The following is a 13,104-nucleotide window of genomic DNA, read 5'->3' as shown; positions in this document are numbered from 1 at the left end:
AGTTCACATAAGGGCCAGGCAGAATCTGACTCCTGATGTTAAAATATTGAATGTTAAAAACATTTTCTCCTGGCTGGTAAACAAGTACAAGAGCAGGTTGGAAAAGGCTTTATAGTTGCTTCCCTTGTATCGCCACATTGCTGGGGTCACAAATGGCATTTCAGCTGCAGATGACAAAGTTCAGCAGAAGACTCAGAAATAGCATTGAAAATAAAACTCCCTTTTGGTGTGCATTTTAGTTTCTTTCTGCTGTGAAGTACACCTTAGCTTTTAAACTTGCAAATTGCAAGGTTGAATAAAATGGGTGTGAGTTAGGTTTAATTGTTTTTGCATTTGCAGATGGATATGGATATGAGGTTCGCTATAAAAACCTTATGGCCCCTTCTCTCAAAAATGAAGAAATCATACAAAGTGAAAAGGACCAAATAGAAAGTGAAGGAACAGCATGTAATATCTCCAAGGACAGCCAGAGGAAACAAACTATAACATGGGTCCATTTAATCCGCTACCATAATTACTTAATAAGATATAATATGAGCCATCTCTTTGGTATGAACTGTCAATTTTACTTTTTTCTTGATGCCAGGGGAATTAGAGTTATTCTCTGAAACTAACTCCAAAGTACCTAATACTGAGCCTGATTCTGAGCTCTTTTGCACTGTGTAAATCAGGAGAAACTTCAGTCAATGGGGTTATGCCAGTGTAAAACCAATGTAAATGAACATAGACTCAGGATACCATATTATGTCTCTTTAGCATCACCAAATAAGTCTCTTGAAATTGGTTTCTCATTATTATTTCAGTAACCTATTTAATTTTCAAACTTTCTTTTTAATTACGGAGACCTAAGTAAACATTTGATTGTCAAGATGATAGTGAGAGTTGCACTTAAAAACAACATTACATGCCAGGCTCCGGGGGTGGTTTTGGTCCTCCGCAGCTGTTGTCTCGGGGTAAGCCCCTAACTGAGCTCCTGAGAGAGATGGATTCTTCCTTCCACTGAGCAACTCTTAAAATCACCTCAGAAAGCTTTTCTTTCTGCAAGCACCAACTGAGATGCTTGCAGGTGGGTGCTCTAGTCTGTCACAGAATTGTAAGGATTCTTAAGCTACTTTTGTTATGTGTATTCAGCTACAGACAGCCCTGGTCCATGGCTGTGGCTTCAAGGTGCTACAATTCAAATAAACAATAATAATTAAGAACCATCAGTTTAGTAATTCTGAAAAAAATATTTATAGATTTTTGCTGAATTTATTTAAATTTACTATGTGATTTGGATTTATAAACGTCAAGCAGTCATAGAAAGTCTATATTTCTAAATAGCAAATGGTAAATTAATGAAGATTTTCTCTTTCCAAAGCTGTCTCCAAATCAACACCCGGACCATTTTCTATGGAAGATGCACTGTTCACTTCTGTTTTTGATACAGGAATTGTTCTACGTTTAGCAGAAATGCATTTTTTCCTAAAAAAACATCTGTATATATATTCAACCTGTTGTCTTGAAGATTTTCCAAAACAGCTGCAGGTTTTAGAAAAACCAGGTGTTAGTCTGGCTGCTATTCCTGTAAAGGTATGTTTTAAAAATTATTTTCCCTATCACACATGCATGATAAGTGCAAAGCATGTCATGCAAGAAGAGCTTCATGGACTCTCCAAATTTTCTGTTTCTTACCAGCTCTTCTACAAGGGTGACATTCACACCACTGCACAGGGCCAGCACAAAGCCCATGCAACACTTAAGTCCTACTCAAGCCTTATTTTGAGGAATTAATTGTTGCACAGACTTTTGTGCTGATCCTCTGCGCAGGAGTGAATTACATCCAATGTACATTGTGTCTATAGCATGGAAAACAGTAGCAATTAAACAATGTTATTTTGAAGGGAAATTTTCTTAAAAAGCTAAAGAAAATTTCAGTGTTATTTGATAGAAGACCAATATTTTTGTCTTATCCCTTGGTCAAATCCCCATGCATCGCACCAAAAATACCCAATGCCTAATACATATTCAGATTGTACAAACCTACTATCCTGTCAGAATTGTATATGTTTTGTATATATTCTATATGTTACATACAATATTATGAAACATTTCATTCAAAAAATGAATTCTATTTATTTGTCTAAAGAGGACACTGCAGAGGTGTTTAATTCCAGGTTTAGCTTATTTTTAAATGTGTGTTACAATTGTAAATATGCTTATTAGACCAGCTGAGTTAGTAGTTTTAGAGTCAGTCCTTTCAGGACTGAAGGGTTGCAAACAAACATGGCAACTAGTCCAGTCCAAATCTCACAGTCATAGAGTTTAAGGCCAGAAGTGACCACCAGATCATCTACCCTGATCTTCTGCATATCAGAGGCCACCAACACAACCCAGCACCTACACAATAAATCCAAAGTATTACAGTCCACAAGAGCCTAAACTATTATGTGAATCAGGCAGCGCATGGGAGGGACTGACATATACCAAGGCCCTGCAATGGCAGGGAATTGATAAATGAAATATACCCAGATTATCTCAGTGAGTGAGCTGCACAACATGCTGCAGAGGAAGGAGAAAAAGCCCCAAAGTCATTGCCAGTCTAATCTAGAGGAAAATTCCTTCCCAACCCCACATATGGTGATCAGTTAGACTCTGAACATGTGAGCAAGAATAAGCCAGCCAAGCATCTAAGAGAGAGAATGCTCAATGCCACTTTGGAGCCCTGGCCCACCCATACAGTATCCCATCTCCAGACATGACCATCTCTGATGCTTTAGGGGAAGTAGACCAAACAAAACCACCTAAGAATACATTGCAAGGGTGAGGGATGTCCTCTCTTGAACCTTACAGGTGGCGAGCTGAAGCCCTGAAGCATAAACTTTTAAGAACATAATATATAAATTGGAAGAGACCCACCCAGGTCTGCTGAGCCGTGTCTTCCGCCATCACAAACAACTCCATCATACAATCCCACTCATACATGTGTCCATCTCTCACTTCAAAATAATCTAGTTTTTTCTCCCCACAACTCCTATTGTAAGGATGTTCCAGAATCTTACTCCTTTGATTAGTAACTTTCTGATTTCCAGTCTGAATTTGTTTATAGTCAGTTTATATCCATTTAGTCTGTTGTCAACATTGTCCTGTAGCTTAAATAGCCCTTTACCCTCCCTGGTGTTTGTTCTCCCTTCTTCCCCCCACCTTCCCCAATAAGAGCAATCATATACCCTCTAAGCCTTCTTTTTGCTAGATTAAATAAGCCAAACACTTCCAGGAGAAACAAAAATAGGTCTGGAACTAGGTTCCATGATTGCAAAAGGAACTTTTAAATATTAAGGGAAGTTGACTGAACTTCAGAGGTCAAGCATCTGAATATGAAGAAGCTTGGAATTACTGTAAGTCAAAATTGCAGAAACTATCTGAAGCCTGCATCCAAAGCAAGGGGAAGAAACTCATAGGGAAGCATTGCAGACGAAACTGGATGAACAAGCATCTCAACAGATTAAGAGAGAGCAGAAAGCCTACAAAGAGTGGAAGAAGGGATGGATCAGCAAGGAAAGCTAACTCTTGGAGATCAGAAAGTGTGGGATAAAGTGAGAACTATCAAAAGCTAAGCAGAACGGGACATGGTAAAGGAAATTAAAACCAATAGTGCAAGGTTCTGAAGCTATATAAATAAAAAGAAAACAAGTAAAGAAGTGGAACCACTAAACACTGAGGATGGGGCGGATATTAAAGATAATTTAGGTATGGGTCAGCACCTAAACAAATACTTTGCCTCAGTTTTTAATAAGGGTAATGAGGAGTTCAGGGGCAATGGCAGGGTGGCTGATGGGAGCAAGAGTGTGGAAGTAGAAATTACCATATCCGAGGTGAAAGCTGAAGCAAAACACAAACAATTGTAAGACCAAGAGCAAGGATTTTTCATGAATCCATAAACTTCGGGGGTCATATCCCAGGATTGGAGAATTGCATATATAATACCTATATTTTAAAAAATGGGGGGGGAAAGGGTAATCTGGAAAATGATAGGCCTGCTAATTTGACCTCAACTGTATGCAAGGTCTTAAAACAAATTTTGAGAGAGTAATTAAAGACATAGAGGTAATTGGGATAAAATACAACATGGTTTTACAAATGATAGATATCTTTCTCTGAGAAGATAAGATTTTCTAGAAAAAGGAAATCCAGTAAATCTAATTTACCTGGATTTCAGTAAAGCATTTGATACAATTCCGCATGGGAAATTGTTAGTTAAATTGGAGAAGATGGGGAAGGAACTGGTTAGGAGACCTTAGCAGGTCATACTGAAAGGTGAACTGTCAGGTTGGCAGGGGGTTACTAGTGGAGTTCCTCAAGGATTGATTTTGGGACCAGTCTTATTTAACATTTTTCATTAATGACCTTAGCACAAAATATAGGAGTGTGCTAATAAAATTTGTGGATGACACAAAGTTGGGAGGTATTGCCAATATGGAGGAGGACCGGAATATCATACAAGAAGATTTGGAGGACCTTGAAAACTGGAGTAACAGAAATGGGATGGTATTTAATAGTCATGACTTTGCACGTAGCGACTAACAACAAAAAATTCTGTTATAAGCTGCGGATGTATCGGTTAGAAGTGACAGAGGAAAAGAAAGACATGGATGTATTGGTCAAACTATGAGCCATCAATGTGATGCAGCTGTGATAAAGGCCAGTGCATCCATAGGATGGATCAGGTGAGATATTTTCAGTAGAGACAGAGAATTGTCATTACCATTATACAAGGCACTGGTGAGACCTCATCTGGAATACTGAGTGCAGTTCTGGTCTCCCATGTTTAAGAAAGATGAATCCAGACTAGAACAGGTGTAGAGAAAGGCTACTAGGATGCTCAGAAGAATGGAAATCCTACCTTATGAGAGGAGACTTAAGGAGCTTGGCTTGTTTAGCCTAACCAAAAGAAGGCTGAGGGAAGATATGATTGCTCTCTATAAACACATCAGAAGGATAAATACAAGGAGGAAGAAGAGTTATTAGGGACTAACTTGAAGGGGAAAGGAGTCCAGGAGAGCTGGCTGTATTTCAAGGAATCCCTGTTGAGGTTACAGGGACAAACCATCCCAATGAGTTGAAAGAATAGTAAATATGGCAGGCGACCAGCTTGGCTTAATGGTGAAATCCTAGCGGATCTTAAACATAAAGAAGCTTACAAGAAGTGTAAGGTTGGACATATGACCAGGGAAGAGTATAAAAATATTGCTCGGGCATGTAGGAATGATATCAGGAGGGCCAAATCGCACCTGGAGCTGCAGTTAGCCAGAGATGTTAAGAGTAACAAGAAGGGTTTCTTCAGGTATGTTGGCAACAAGAAGAAAGCCAAGGAAAGTGTGGGCCCCTTACTGAATGAGGAAGGCAACCTAGTGACAGAGGATGTGGAAAAAGCTAATGTACTCAATGCTTTTTTTGCCTCTGTTTTCACTAACAAGGTCAGCTCCCAGACTGCTGCGCTGGGCATCACAAAATGGGGAAGAGATGGCCAGCCCTCTGTGGAGATAGAGGTGGTTAGGGACTATTTAGAAAAGCTGGACGTGCACAAGTCCATGGGGCCGGACGAGTTGCATCCGAGAGTGCTGAAGGAATTGGCGGCTGTGATTGCAGAGCCATTGGCCATTATCTTTGAAAACTCGTGGCGAACCGGGGAAGTCCCGGATGACTGGAAAAAGGCTAATGTAGTGCCAATCTTTAAAAAAGGGAAGAAGGAGGATCCTGGGAACTACAGGCCAGTCAGCCTCACCTCAGTCCCTGGAAAAATCATGGAGTAGGTCCTCAAAGAATCAATCCTGAAGCACTTGAATGAGAGGAAAGTGATCAGGAACAGCCAGCATGGATTCACCAAGGGAAGGTCATGCCTGACTAATCTAATCTCCTTTTATGATGAGATTACTGGTTCTGTGGATGAAGGGAAAGCAGTGGATGTATTGTTTCTTGACTTTAGCAAAGCTTTTGACACAGTCTCCCACAGTATTCTTGTCAGCAAGTTAAGGAAGTATGGGCTGGATGAATGCACTATAAGGTGGGTAGAAAGCTGGCTAGATTGTCGGGCTCAACGGGTAGTGATCAATGGCTCCATGTCTAGTTGGCAGCCGGTATCAAGTGGAGTGCCCCAAGGGTCGGTCCTGAGGCCAGTTTTGTTCAATATCTTCATAAATGATCTGGAGGATGGTGTGGATTGCACTTTCAGCAAATTTGTGGATGATACTAAACTGGGAGGAGTGGTAGATACTCTGGAGGGGAGGGATAGGATACAGAAGGACCTAGACAAATTGGAGGATTGGGCCAAAAGAAATCTGATGAGGTTCAATAAGGATAAGTGCAGGGTCCTGCACTTAGGACGGAAGAACCCAATGCACAGCTACAGACTAGGGACCGAATGGCTAGGCAGCAGTTCTGCGGAAAAGGACCTAGGGGTGACAGTGGACGAGAAGCTGGATATGAGTCAGCAGTGTGCCCTTGTTGCCAAGAAGGCCAATGGCATTTTGGGATGTATAAGTAGGGGCATAGCGAGCAGATCGAGGGACGTGATCGTTCCCCTCTATTCGACATTGGTGAGGCCTCATCTGGAGTACTGTGTCCAGTTTTGGGCCCCACACTACAAGAAGGATGTGGATAAATTGGAGAGTCCAGCGAAGGGCAACAAAAATGATTAGGGGTCTGGAACACATGAGTTATGAGGAGAGGCTGAGGGAGCTGGGATTGTTTAGCCTGCAGAAGAGAAGAATGAGGGGGGATTTGATAGCTGCTTTCAACTACCTGAAAGGGGGTTCCAAAGAGGATGGTTCTAGACTGTTCTCAATGGTAGCAGATGACAGAACGAGGAGTAATGGTCTCAAGTTGCAGTGGGGGAGGTTTAGATTGGATATTAGGAAAAACTTTTTCACTAAGAGGGTGGTGAAACACTGGAATGCGTTACCTAGGGAGGTGGTAGAATCTCCTTCCTTAGAGGTTTTTAAGGTCAGGCTTGACAAAGCCCTGGCTGGGATGATTTAACTGGGAATTGGTCCTGCTTCGAGCAGGGGGTTGGACTAGATGACCTTCTGGGGTCCCTTCCAACCCTGATATTCTATGATTCTATGATTCTATGATTATTTAAGTTAAGGGCCAATGTTAGCACATGAACAAATGGATATAAACTGCCCATTAACATGTTTAGGCTTGGAATTAGACAAAGAATTCTAACCAACATGGGAGTGAAGCTCAGGAACAGCCTTCCAAGGAGACTATTAGGGGCACAAAGTCTAACTTGTTTCAAGACTGAGCTAGATATGTTTATGGAGGAGATGGTATGATGAGGTTGCCTCTAATGGCATATGGCCCATCTACGACTGCTATCAGCAATATATCCATGTTGGCCGGAGATTGGACACTAGATGTGCAGGGCTCTGAGTTACTACAGAGCATTCTTTTCCAGAAAAAAGGGTCTCAGCTGCTGGGTCTTGTCCACATGCTTAGGGTCTAGCTGATTGACATATTTGGGATTGAGAAAAAAATTTCCCCCAGGTCAGATTGGCAGAGATCCTGGGGGGTTTTCATCTTGCTCTGCAGCATGGGGCATTGGTCACTTGCTGGTTTGAACTAGAATAAATGGTGAATTCTCTGTAACTTTAAATCAAGATTTGAGTACTTCAGTAGCTCAGCCAGAGGTTATGGGGTCTATTTCAGGAGTGGGTGGGTGAAGTTCTGTGGCCTGTGATGTGCAGGAGGTCAGACTAGATAATCACGGTGGTTCCTTCTGGCCTTAAAATCTATGAGCCTCCTCTCATAAGATAATTCCTCCATGCCCCCAGTCATAGAATCATAGAATATCAGAGTTGGAAGGGTCCTCTGGAGGTCATATAGTCCAATCCCCTGCCCAGAGCAGGACCAATCCCCAACTAAATCATCCCAGCCAGGGCTTTGTCAAGCCTGATCTTAAAAAACTTCTAAGGAAGGGGATTCCACCACCTCCTTAGGTAACGCATACCAGTGTTTCACCACCCTCCTAGTGAAAAAGTTTTTCCTAATATCCAACCTAAATCTCCCCCACTGCAACTTGAGACCATTACTCCTTGTCCTGCCATCTGCTAAAACCATCCTAGTATCCTAGTATCTCTTCTCTGCACCTGACCAGAATTGTACACTGTATTCACAGTGAGATCTATGAGATCTAACCAGTACCTTGTCCAGTGGCATTAAGACTTCTCTCTCTCTTCTGGAAATGCCTCATCTGATGCATCCAAGGATTGCACTAGTATTTTTCAGAGGCTTATAACACTGTTGACTTATAGTCATCCTGTGATGGATCAACATATCTAGGTCTCTCTCCATCTCTGTCACTTCCAAACGATAAACCCCAGCTTGTAGCAGAAATTCTTATTATTAGACTCTAAGTCCATGACTTTGCACTTTGTAATATTGAATTTCATCCCATTCAGGTCTTTAAGGTCATCAGGATTTTTCCATATAATATTCTGATCATCGTCTGCATTGATGATGCCTCTCAACTTAGTACCATCAGCAAATTTAGTACACTCTTATATTTGTGCCAAGGTCAGTAATAAAAAATATTGAATAAAATTGGTCCCAAGACTGATCTTGAGGAACTTCATTAGTAATCTCCCTTCAGTTCAATAGTTCACCTTTCAGCAGAACCTGTTGCCTTTTCCACTTTAGCCAGTTCCTTATCCACCTTACAATTCTTGTACTAATCCCCATCTTCTCCAATTTAGCTAGTAATTTCCCATGTAGTAGTATATCAAATGTTTTACTTCAGTCCAAGTGTATTAGATCTACTGCATTTCCCTTATGTAATAAATCAGTTATTTTCTCAAAGAAGGAAATCAGGTTAGTTTGGCATAATTTACCTTTGGCAAACCCATGTTGCATTACATCCCCATTACCATTAACCTCCATGAATTTAATTATTCTTTCCTTCACAATTTGCTCTAAAACCTTGTGTACTACTGAGGTCAGACTAACAGGTCTGAAATTGCCCAGATCACTTTTCCCCCCTTCTTAAATATAGGTACACTGTTAGCTATTTCCATATGGTATTACCCACAAATATATAGATTTATTAAATATCCTTGCTACTGGACTAACAATTTCATTTGCCAATTCTTTCAGTATCTGGAATGGAAATGATACAGAACCCCACCCCACGCCCCCATTTGAGCACATTAAGCTCTTTAAATTTTCCTTCCAACTCACATGTGGTAATTTCCATTTCTATGTACTCATTTTCATCAGCTGTGCTTCCATGTTATCATCTTTATTGAAAACCAAGGCATTGCATTCATTTAGATTTTGGCCTTTTCCTAGATTATCCGTAATCCCCTTCCTATCCACACTGCATAGAGTTCCAACTTCATCTTTCCTTATTTTCTTTGTATTTATATAACTAAAAAACCTCTTGTTATTTACTTTCCATAACATGGGCTAATTCAGCTTGACTTTTAGGTACTGTCATTTTATTCCTACATTTTTTAACCTCCAAAATGTAGCTTTCTTTGCTGATCAATCCCTTCTTCCATTCACTGTAGGTCTTCTGCTTACTCTAATAACTTCTTTGATGTGGTTATTTGTCAAGCTGGGTCTGGAGCCTTTCCCTACAAGTTTTTCCCCTTGTTTGAGATGCAAATTGGAGATTGTTTTTATATAGTTGATTAAAGGAAATTCCAAGCTTCAAACCTAAATAAAGCTATATACTCACATTATATCATTCACAGCAAGCTTCAACAGTTGGAAGTGTAGGGTCTGCAATAACAATGCCATATATATTGATTTTAGTCTCTGAAGGTTCAATGTAAAGTTAAACATTATTTTCTTCCCATCCCACTCTTCACCTGAACAGGAATAACAATTACCATTACAACATTAAAATAACAGGTTATTCTTTATGGTTAATCTTACTCTCCATTCTTCAGTGTTTTCATATAAGCCTGCAAAAATGTGTTCTCTTACCCATCTGATTTAAACTGCTTTTATGAAAGTAGCTCTTTAGAATTGGTGAATTTTCTGTAATGTAAAACAGCATAGCATTACCCAGTTCCCAGCAATGAAGAGCTAACTGTGCCACTGAATAAACTGTAACTATATGATATGTGACATCTATAACAGCCATCATATATCAAAAATTATTTCACTCAGTCTGCTCTTCTTTTGATATAATTAGTGTTACACTGTCCTAGAATAATCAGCTCCAGAGATCACTGTTATGTTTGTGACAGGTGCAAGCAGCATAATCATGAGTTAGTTTCACTGTTGTAGACAGCTAACAAGCATAAAATTGTTTGATTTTTTTGTTATCTGCTCAAAGCTTCATTGATTTTTATAATAACATTTTAGAAACTTTCATCATTCAGCAGGTTGTATGCATTATTTTAAAAAATTGTTCCTGTAATTTGATAGGTACCCCACCCCACGCCCCCATTTGAGCACATTAAGCTCTTTAAATTTTCCTTCCAACTCACATGTGGTAATTTCCAGGTAAACCTCAGTGGCTTTTCACTACAAATAGGTAGATGACTTATTGAAAGTATCATTGTTATATTCAGGATCTCCTCATTTATGCATGTCTGTATAACTTTTTTTCATCCATTGAAGCTTTTTTCTGCTCTGTTGAACAAAGAATCCAAACAAATTACATTAAAATTTCAAAAAATGCTCTAATAAAATGTACTTTTTAAAAATTTTTCATGCTTACATTTTATGTCACTCTGTAAGACAATAGTTTGTTTACAGGATTTTGAGAAAGTTGAGTTGATAAATACCAATGTCTGTAGTCCAGCAACCCTCCAGTTTGACAGGAGGAGCTGTGTCATCGTTCTTCTGAAAGATTCAATGTGATGTAAACCACAACAAATGATGTTGTACAGTTAAAAACAAAATATGCCACATAGCCCTGTGTGGTACATTAGAAATATATACTGTAAAAAGAAATTTCTATAAATCCTTAATTAAACTGTACAACATAGACTAGATATTGCAAAATCATAGAGATATCAAAAACGAAATCTTTTTATACAGATACACATTAACATGGAGATGCAACAAACTTACAACAACATTCTAAAATGGGCCTGGGAACAGGGATTTAATCAGGCATTGAGGGCTCAAAAGTATCTTAAAGGTAGAGCCTTGTTTTGTGGATGGTGAAGAGTTCATGGCCACAGCCAGAGCACCAAGAGACACTGAGGAACCATGTATAGTGTGGGGTACCCCCAGGAACAGAGTCTGCTTTACTTTGCCAGGAGACCATTGTGGGTATGTCATGGGTGCTTATTGTCTCAGAGTTTTTTATCCTTTGGATCTGTGTGGCCAAGGACCCATTGACCATATACGAACATTTTTTGTGGCCAAATGGTGAAGTCACTACTGTAGTTGTTAACATATATGGAAGTGAGTTGAGTATCTCAGCACTGGATTTCCACATGATCAGCATGTCAAATAATTTTTAGAAAGGATGAACCATCTGGAGCTTAGAAGTACAGATTTTGATTAACTACTTCACTTTTAAAAACTCTTCAGTTTACTCATTATAAAAAATGTTTCACCATGTGAACTCTTAAAAAGCTCAACTGAGAAAAATGGGTGTGGCTTCTTTTAAAGCTGCATATTTACTTGAATAACTATATAAAAGGTATCAGAGGGGTAGCCAGGTTAGTCTGGATCTGTAAAAGCAGCAAAGAGTCCTGTGGCACCTTATAGACTAACAGACGTATTGGAGCATGAGCTTTCCTGGGTGAATACCCACTTCGTCAGATGCAGTATAAATAAAAGTAGTATATTTATACAGCAGTAGATGTTATAATGGGACTAAAAAGACAGTGTAGATTGTCTAAAGCAGTGGTTTTCAATCTTTTTTCATTTGCGGACCCTTAAAAAATTTTGAATTATGGTGTGGACCCTTTTGCAAATCTTAAACATAGTCTGTCAACCCCCAGGGGTCCACGTACTCCAGGTGGAAAACCACTGGTCTAAAACTAACTGCTAGCCAAGCTTATTTTATATTGGAAAAAAATTATAAATCATTATTTTGGTTTACATTTGTTTTTCAGGTGTCTCCAGAAATTCCTGGAGCCCCACATAAGAAGTCCACAGTGAGAATAGCTTCCCCTGTTTCTTTTAGCACAGACACAGACATTCAGCTAGACAACAAGGCAACGATTGCTCCAAACAAGGAACTTTGCATCCAGTGGTACATTCCATCTCTGGAGAAAAGAACGAAAGATATGGAGACTATGGTATAATTACAAAATGAAAAAAGAGTTGGATTGGAGATTTTTATTAAAAATAACAAAGTGCATTTAAGTGCAGTACCTGAAACTTGTATAAATCCTATATACATACAGTGCATGATGCCACACACCTGAAATTGCCTGTGTATGGACCAAAAATCTTCATCTATTGCTAAGAAATAAATTTTCAACCACAAAAGCAAATTAATTCAGTAGGACTAAAGTTGACCTAACTCATCTTGTTGGTATTACTCCATAGACTGGGTGATTGTGCTTGCTATATGGACCATAATAGTTTGATATAATAAAATGACTGACACACACCAGGGCAGGGAAGAAGCTTCAATAGTAACATGTCCCCTAACCCACATTCGGTAGAAGCCCTGTGTTCAGTCTGCATGGGGTGAAGACTCTCTGGGTTTTGAAATGTGTGGTTTAATGGGGTCAGGAAGTCAGGGTGCATTCGGGGTGGTCATGCCATGTGGCATAATCTTTCAAACCCACAGAAATTACTTACTTACTTAGTGGTAGCACCTACAATAGTCTGGATGCTGTACAAATAGCTATGTAGAAAGAAACAACTCCTTCCACCAAAGAGTTGACAATCTAAGGTTTCTTTACAGGTTTTGCTGTTTTATGCTTACAATATAAAGTATGTCAAGATTGTCAGCATCAAGACTTTCAATTCAGTCAATGTGTTTTCTGGTCACTTGTGGATTCCTCTGACTAGGTAATTAATCACAGACCTTGTTATATTACTACATGCTATATTATGTGTGTAATGTCTACTGTATGCATAATTTGTGTCTTGATCAAATGATGACTGCTCAGAAATATAACTTAGTATTTGAAGGCTATA

At 39.4% G+C, this 13,104-nt stretch overlaps 1 protein-coding gene and 1 long non-coding RNA gene across 2 annotated transcripts in view; one reads left to right on the top strand and one right to left on the bottom strand.

Annotated features, from left to right (window-relative positions):
* CFAP54 (cilia and flagella associated protein 54) overlaps positions 1-13,104 on the top strand; it is a 207,597-nt gene that overhangs the window by 179,277 nt on the left and 15,216 nt on the right. Inside the window, exons 63-66 of the mRNA XM_073327473.1 lie at positions 340-549; positions 1,361-1,572; positions 12,066-12,251; positions 12,869-12,975. Of these exons, the coding sequence (XP_073183574.1) occupies positions 340-549; positions 1,361-1,572; positions 12,066-12,251; positions 12,869-12,975 (715 nt within the window). The remainder of the gene's footprint in view (positions 1-339; positions 550-1,360; positions 1,573-12,065; positions 12,252-12,868; positions 12,976-13,104) is intronic.
* Positions 1-13,104, bottom strand: part of LOC140905004 (uncharacterized) — a 29,456-nt gene that overhangs the window by 15,753 nt on the left and 599 nt on the right. The window contains exons 2-3 of the long non-coding RNA XR_012156707.1: positions 10,479-10,623; positions 9,719-9,762 (exon numbers count right to left, since the gene is read on the bottom strand). This is a non-coding gene — a long non-coding RNA (uncharacterized lncRNA). The remainder of the gene's footprint in view (positions 1-9,718; positions 9,763-10,478; positions 10,624-13,104) is intronic.

Source organism: Lepidochelys kempii, chromosome 1 (genome assembly GCF_965140265.1).
Source record: "Lepidochelys kempii isolate rLepKem1 chromosome 1, rLepKem1.hap2, whole genome shotgun sequence".
Lineage (NCBI taxonomy): Eukaryota > Metazoa > Chordata > Testudines > Cheloniidae > Lepidochelys > Lepidochelys kempii.
Note: the sequence above shows the minus strand (reverse complement) of the source record. Positions and strands in the feature narration are given on the sequence as shown.